Here is an 8,386-nt window from a genome sequence, read left to right on the forward strand (position 1 = left end):
GTTTTTATATATATATACCAGCACCTTACATAATAGCTACGTTAATAGTAGCCGTAGTAGCACACCGTGCTGGTGCAGAACAACAGTCTGGAGGATCGCTGTCCAACATGGAGCAAAGTCACATCGTTTTATTTGCCATACTTTTTACGCTGGCAAGGGTGTCGTGAAACCTATATATATATATATAACACATAGGGAAGGGACACCATGCATTTTACTGAACATACTGTATACCTGAATGTGGGAAAGGTGCATTGATGGAAGCTCTTACTGCTGGTGTGTTTACTTCATAGAGTATGACATTTCTATCTTAACAACCCTTCATCAGTAGGTTTACCAACTTAAGTTGAAAGAAATGAAAATAGAGCAGAAAACAGGAGAACACATTTTGGACACCCAGTCTCATTTTCATCTTTATTGGACACAAAGTCAACAGCAACACATTTTTACACAACACGTTACTATGTAGATTCAACCTACATCAAGGGAAGCCATAAACATGTACTACATTGCACACCACACTCTTAAATATCTACATTGAGCTCATCGTGTAAACAATAAATGATAATAATTCATGAGATTAATCGCCATTTCCATGAAGTATGAAATTAAAATGTGAATTTGGAAAGTAAGGAAGCAGACACTTTTCTTTTTTGCAAATCAATCCAAAACAGACATTGAGAAAGAAAATAGAGCTTAATAGTGTAAAACTGCTGTCATATTTATAATGTCTATATTAAAGTCAGATGAAAGCGTCATTTGTCGCAGTGAAGACTAAACAAATGTATTTAGAGGGTTTGGAAACGTAAGGGCGCCATATGTTATTTGTATCCATGTTGCAGCTTTTGAAGAGAAACCGAAAGGTCCTTCTACACCTTTCAGTTCACTACCTTCACCAAAGAAGACCCTTTTTCTGGGTGGATGACCTGATGTTCCTCACTTGTTACTTACTCCTCCACTCTTCCTCCCTGCCTTCTCTATTTTTCTCACCTTTCATCCCCAGAGAGGCGGACAAAAACATATTTTCTCAAACTGTTAAGTGGTGGAGAAAACCAAAGATTAAGATCTCAAAGCTGTCTGGAGTGTGGTGTGTGTGTGTGTGTGTGTGGTGTGTGTGTTTGTGTGTGTGTGTGTGTGTGTAAACCTGTCTGCCGGATGTTTTTTTTTAAAGAGAGACTTGTGAAAAGCTTTGACACGCTCGGGTTTCAGGTGGTAACGGTGTTAGAAGCTTTCTGACAGCACTAATGAAACTGACAGGAGATGGAGGACGGAGACGAGGAAGGAAGGAGACGAGGGAGGATGGAGACGAGGAGAGGAGGAGGAGAAGGAGACTTGGATTTAGTGTAAAATTATTGTTATTTAAACATGTCAACCGCTACCAAGAGACAGATTCTGACAGAATATCTGTTTATATATATCTCTCTCTCTCTCTCTATATATTATATATATATATCTCTTTCTGAATAAAACTCTTAGCACTAAAACAGTCCAAAAAAAAGTGTCTCCAAAGCAGAGTTCAAATAATTGATACCGAACAGTGACTTCACGGTGTACTGACACACGTGACGGATCATCTCCACATCACTGAAGCAAGATGCAATAAGGCTGTTAGCATCCCTCATAAGAAGCCATAGATAGAGCTAGCTCTGGATATCAAGCTATGTCATGCCTTGCTGTTTTTAAAAAGGAATATAAGCAACATTTTAGTAAACAAAGCAGCTTTCTTGCTCCATAAAATCATAGCCAAGATCTTCATCAGACAACTAAAGATGTAAATATAATACTGTGACATTTTAAAATAGATTTACGGATTTGAAGAACTAGTCAGTGCCAGGCAGACGTCACGTTAGCCACGACAGATACACCAAGCAGGATCTACGCTGTACAAGAGACCAGCAGCAGCTGTGATAATATACACAGACTGTACAAGTACACACTGAGAGCAGATTGAAAAAAAATAGGAAGGTTTAAAAAGGATCAGTCTTCACATTTACAGTAAATAAGAGCGTTGTCATGCATCTGCAAAGAAACACACGAGCCATGGTGGGTAAAACAAGGCTTCAAACATATGAACCATTATAGTTTTTACATGGTGGGAGACAGAGGGCATGACTAACAAACATTTGGGGAAAAGAGACGACAAGAAAAGGTTCACTTGGGAACTGGAACCAACATGTAGACATAATAACGTACATAGTGTCCGTATAGCGCCTTTTTCAATTGATTTCTACGAGCACAGCGCATGCTGTCACTTGACGCCACCTTCCAGATAAAGCGTTGCAAACAGCTTTTTTATCCGAGCGCTACAATGAAAATATGTGCCGTGACGTCGCTGTAGAAAGTGTAGGATAAGTTTGTTTCTGACCGTGTTTATCAACGCAAACCATCACAACAAATATGTGGAAATTCACGATGTAAACGGAGTCGGGAGGAGTCTGAAATCATTCAATTTTGCCCTCCAAATGTGACCAAATTAACGTTATGTTTTTAAAAAAAAAAGTTTATATCTGCAGTGAGTAATGCCTCCGCCTCCACCATCTTAAGGTTAACTGTGATGGTGCTTTTAGGACGAGCCGTCTGAAGTGAGAATGTGTGCTTGTGAAAATACTCTGGGGTGTAAACACATACACACATGTCTGCATGAAGCTCAGAGAGGATGGAAAAAGCATCGGAGGTGTCACAAAAGTAAAAGCAAACACCGAACACACACACACACACACACACACACACACACACACACACACACACAGGCTGAAATGTGCAGAGTGTGTTCTTGCCTTACAGAGGTCGGCGATTAGCAAAGCATTAAAGAGAGCGGTGGAGAACTTCTTTGAAATATTTTAAAATACATTTTTTAATTCCAGCAATGACAACTTAAGAAATCCAACGTAAGTTGTTTCAGACTCCCAAACAAACTTTAATATAAAGAAGAGAAAATTAAGATTGAATCATTTTGAGTACTGAATTAAAAAGGTAGCAGGGAAGCCAAATAACGCTGAGTCATTGGCTAACATCGAGTAAACAGCAAGGGTCTGAACCCACATAGATCTGTGACGTTCGGCCAATAAATAGGAATGACAGGAAGGTGTAAACAACTAAAAATACATATCACAGTATAAACATGCCTTATATAACGGCTTTTAAATAAATTACAAAGCAAGTTTCACAATGTTCACTACAGGAGATAAAAACAAAAAAATAATTTAGTCCAACCTGAGCTGGCTTTTTACCTTTCCCGCCAATTATGACCTTCTGATCTTTATACGAGACACTTCTGAATCTCAATAAAAACTCTTTACTGTCAGGCTCACCTTTCCTTTGTTAGATCTCTAAGGTGACATATCTGAAGCTAAAACTAGTGGCTGCCGAGTGACACGTTTCAGACTCAGCTGGAGATCCAGATGTGGTTCTGAGACTTCAGACCATGAAGCGGTGCTCCTTGCCGTCGTGCGCCATCAGGATGACGTTGCGGTTGGAGGTCCAGATGAGGCGGGCCAGCTTCAGGTGGTTCTGAGACCCCGGAGACGCCGGCTGCACAGGAGGAACCTGGTAGGTCTTAATGCAGCGGAGCTGAGGGGCCGAGTTCAACATCCCAATGCTGCCCAGCAGACTGGTGTTCATCTGAGGAGAGACACAACCAGCTGATTCATAGACACTAAACATTCATATTTATTATGGTTAAAAAGTTTGGGCACGTGTTCACAAAACGCCTTCTTCTTAGTGTTTTTTTTCAATTGAATGAACCCTAACACCAGTAACATTTAGCCTGTACAAGGTAGAATAACAAATGTCCCACTAGGCTTGAATCAGCAAATGTTTAACACATCTTTTGTCATATAAATGGGTTTAAAATGGACAATGCCAACAGTAATCTAAAGATGGTCAAAAATGTTGCAGTTTAAATCAGATCACTTTCAGATTCTGGATCAGTTTTGGATGAATTTAGTTGAGCTGCAAACGCAAAGTATTCTCATTTTGGTGGAGATGTGATTTCTAAGTGAGATAATCCCAGAGACTCTTTGTTGGTGGACATTGAGGAGATCAATGAAATTAAAACTAAGAAATGGAAATTTAGAGTTAGGAAACTATACTTTTGGAAATGGCAACCTTACAGCTCATAAATATGGTTCCAACTGTCTTTAAAGCACCCATTGCTCACAGTGAGAAGATGATAAAGCCACTTTAAAGTAGGTTCTTTGGCAACAACAAATAATAACAGATGGATCAGAGGAACTAGAGCAGGAACCTCACTGCATCTCAAAGTTTTGACCTAGTTATGGTTTAGTTTTTCGAACATTGTGTCTATCAGACCCTCATCCCCACTTCCTGTTAGCGATGGACCTGCTTTACCCTCTGAGGAAGCTTTGATTTTAACCCATGATGTCCTGTGAGAGACTCTGTGTGTATGTGTAGGAAAATCACAGCGAGTAGAAACTCTATCGCTTCCTGAGACGACACCGCCCCTCACACCACACACACACACACTCACTCACACTCACACACACACACACACACACCCACACACACACACACTCACAGCGTCTGCCAGCTCATTACCACAGCAGCCGTCTTGCCGGCGCGCTGCAGTGGTTTATGCTTACAGTAATGCCATTAGTGTGTGTCTGTGTCTGCAGACAGTCGTGTCAGAGGTCGTAAAGACCTCTCATTCAAATAACAGTTCTGGGAAGATGATAAGGAGTGTGTGTTCCTCTGAGTGTGTGTTCCTGTGTGTGTGTTTATCATTTACGTGTGATTGGTCTGATGATTTTATGTTGTTTATTTAGAAGTTGTACATGTTTCTTTTTAGCACTGGAACTTTTATTTTTTTTTTCTTAAATAGATTTGTTGTATGCATTGCACATGAAAAACTACAGATAAAAGTCGACCAAAGTTATTTTAATCAATACAGAAAAATGACTAATAGTGCAGAGCTTGTCCATACTTTTTTTTTGTCACTTTAAATAATGGCAAATGTTATTTTTGCAACAAAAACTGAGCTTTATAGTCCTTCCTACCGCTGTCTGAAATATCAAATGAGATACAAATGTTTGAATTTTGAATTAATCCTCAGCTCTACTCAGATGAAGCATCTAAACCCGTCAGATTGAGTCTCAGTAAATGTCTTTATATTGGTGTGACTGGAAGAACTACACAGCTGCACCACTTTTGTTTAGCTCCAACCAATCAACAGATTTCTTTGTGGTCAAACACATCGAAAAAAAATCTCTATAAACCATGTTTTTGTTAAACAGAGAGTCAGCAACGATATCTAAACACAGAATATTCCATTTTAAAACAAAAACAGGTAGGGTGTGTGTGTGTGTGTGTGTGTGTGTGTGTGTGTGTGTGTGTGTGTGTGTGTGTGTGTGTGTGTGTGTGTGTGTGTGTGTGTGTGTGTGTGTGTGTGTGTGATTTACCTGCCAGAAGGAGATGTGGCTGTCAGCGTTGGAGTACGTTGCTAGGTAACGGCCATCGGGGGCGAACGACACTGATGTGATGGGACCTTTGTGACCGTGGATGTTCTGGAGGAGAGAAAGAAGTTAAAAACACACTCGTTACACCAAATTCACTTTTTACAGGAACTCCACGTGTCTGAAAGAAAGTTTAGCTTGCACAGGTTCCTCTGAACTCTTCCTCAGTGAATCAGTTTGTGAGGCTTTTACTTTCAAATGACTGGGTTTGTGTTAGAAATGTGGTTCAAATGCAGTCAAGATAAAGAAGACGGTTCTGCTTGCGGAGACTGATGGGACTTAAACATGTGAACCATTTGAAGAAAAGAATAAAATAATAATGAATAAAAACCGATTCCATTGGAAATACTCAAAGAAACAATCCCTGGGAAAAGAAAGGAAGTAACTCAATAGCAGTGGCGAACCGTGTCTATCACAACTGGACCTTAGACACACACACACACACACCCCCTTCGCCGCCCCGCCGTTATAATGTCCGTCTTTTCACTGAATTGTCGTCTTGAAAAGGGTACTCCCGCAACAACTCATCTTCACCTGTTGCACTTGCCATTTCACACAACGTTAAAAACTATAAAACGGCATGAATTGCTTCGTGGCATTTATCTACGATCTCTGTCCTCAAGCCAGTGAACTAGCGGGCCTTCTAGCAATACCCTGGAACCGAGGGAAACTCTGAAAGAACAACGCCCATTGGCTACAAATCAATATGATTGGTTGATCAAATACTGTCAATCTAAACGTACGCTCTCATTCAGTTTGAGGGCCAGGGCATTCTATCAAGGATGTAGAATACCTTGGTTGAAGGATATTCTACCCAGAGAGCCCAGAACAAGATCTGATTGGTTGCTTTCTTTTCTAACACAAAACCACTGAAATGCGTAGTGCATGGTCCCGGAAGTAGAAACAAAATCAACGTAACACTGTAATATTACAGATCAACAACACAGATACTATTCTCATTTATTCATTTTATATACATTTTATTTATATAATTAAATCGATTTTTTTGTTTGTTTTAATCTGAGTGTTCTCTGAATACCTTGAAGGCCCTGACGTTCGCCACTGAATCAATAGGAATACAACACCAAGAACTTTAATTATGTATACAGTACATACGTATATTGCTAATACACACACCATGAAACTAGAGGCATGTGACTTTTCCATCTTGCAGTCAAAGAAACCTGAACTTTTCCTGTGTTAAAAAATTGTGTATGCAAACCGATCACTTCCTGTTTCTCTTCTGGGAAAAATAATGTCCTGTCTCTGAATGTATAATATTCCAAGGGTCTTCATGCCTTGCTAGGGGCTCTTAATGGACCGGCTCTATGTATAGCATGTCAGGTTCATCAGTTTCATTTAGGTGAACCAAGTGTTGGAGGTTTATAGAACCCTTTCCTACAGATGAAAAACAGCCACTTTACAGTATCAGTGTTTCATGAAAAACCCCTCATAGATCGTCAACTCCACATTGTCTCTTCTCACCCATGGTGGCGTGAACGGACTTTAAACCACATGTTTCCATCTTAGAGCTGAATCCAAACTACAGTATGAAGCCCATATATTTGTGGTGAAGACGAGATGAAGAACACATTTTGGTCCTTGTTGAAATTTCATCTCAGAGAAACTTGTTTTGCCGCCACTCCGCCCAGATCTTCCTTCACAGTAAACGTTGGTGGAGATAATTCCCTCAGATGAAGGACAGCTTCTGGTCCAACAGATGCTGCCAGTCGCCTCCAGAACTCAGGGGACGAAATAAAGCGACGCTGCGCCGTGTGTAACGCAATAAACTGTCCCTCCAGATGCAGGGTGTGTAACGCAATAAACGTCCTCCAAGAGAAGCCCGCCCCGCCTCGGCCTGGATTACCAACTATCACCTCCAGATGAGATTAAGATGCGTCGCCTCGGGGCTTCGAGACCATGAAATAATAACCCATCTGAGGCGATTAAAGCAGAGGAAAAAAATAATAAAGCAATGAAATGAAAATCTCATCTTTTTAATTCGTTCTCTCCCTGCTCCTTTTAGGGAAATCCTATTACATTCCAGCAGTTGGCTGAGAAGAAAAGCTGAATTATTTTGATTTGACTTCATCCCATGTCTACCCCTGTGTCTTCCCTCCATCTCTCACCCTCCTTATGATACCCTCTTCCTTTGCTTTTCATCCTCCACCTCTATCGAGACTTTCACATCCATTATTTGTCCTTTGGCGAGACACCCCAAATCACATTTCCCATCAGTATGGTTGTTAGAGGCAGAAATATCAAAGGGCTAATAGAATAGACACAATTTGAGTTCAAACATTCGTTCGTTCAAACCAAACATTTTTCAAGCCAATGAGTATTAAATATCACCTCAACATTCTTTAGGAACTGGTTGGTTAAAGAGCCAATGAACAGAGGACTTACATTCCTTAAGTAAACGGATGTCTGAGACTCAATTCTCACTTATGGTTCATTCACACCCAACAAAGTCATTTCTTTGTGTGGCACAATGATGTATGAAGTCAATGATAGTTTGGAGCGTGATGTAAAATGTGTGTATTGCTGGAATTGACTTGTTTCAACTCAAGCAAGAAATGTGTTGTCACACAAAAACCAAGAGGCGTAAATGGATGAAACAATGATTGTATCTAAGTATGCACATGAAGATAAGCCCCGCCTCCTCTCTGGGATTGTCTAGTTTGAGTGTCAGAAGTAAACAATTTCATCAATTTGCTTTAAGTCCAGTGTGAACGCACCATTATTGCCGTTTATTTTGTTAATGTGCTGGCACCTGAGCAGGAAATTGGCTTTTTAACCTACAAACTGGCTTAATATATAGGACCCCTTGTATTAGTGTCTCTACAGTGACATGTCTCCATGCTTTAATGTTCAAAAAGCTCTTGCCTCTATTTGTCTCATACTGCCTGTGCTGC

The 8,386-nt window shown here is 40.3% G+C and overlaps 1 protein-coding gene across 1 annotated transcript in view; it reads right to left on the reverse strand.

The window, feature by feature from the left end:
* Positions 1–400: 400 nt before the first annotated feature.
* Positions 401–8,386, reverse strand: part of LOC117478877 (WD repeat-containing protein 7) — a 100,067-nt gene continuing 92,081 nt past the window's right edge. The window contains 2 exon segments of the mRNA XM_034125808.1: positions 401–3,621; positions 5,418–5,522. Of these exon segments, the coding sequence (XP_033981699.1) occupies positions 3,418–3,621; positions 5,418–5,522 (309 nt within the window). The 3' untranslated portion in view covers positions 401–3,417.

The sequence above is a fragment of the Trematomus bernacchii genome, unplaced genomic scaffold (assembly GCF_902827165.1).
Source record: "Trematomus bernacchii unplaced genomic scaffold, fTreBer1.1, whole genome shotgun sequence".
NCBI classification, from domain to species: Eukaryota; Metazoa; Chordata; class Actinopteri; order Perciformes; family Nototheniidae; genus Trematomus; species Trematomus bernacchii.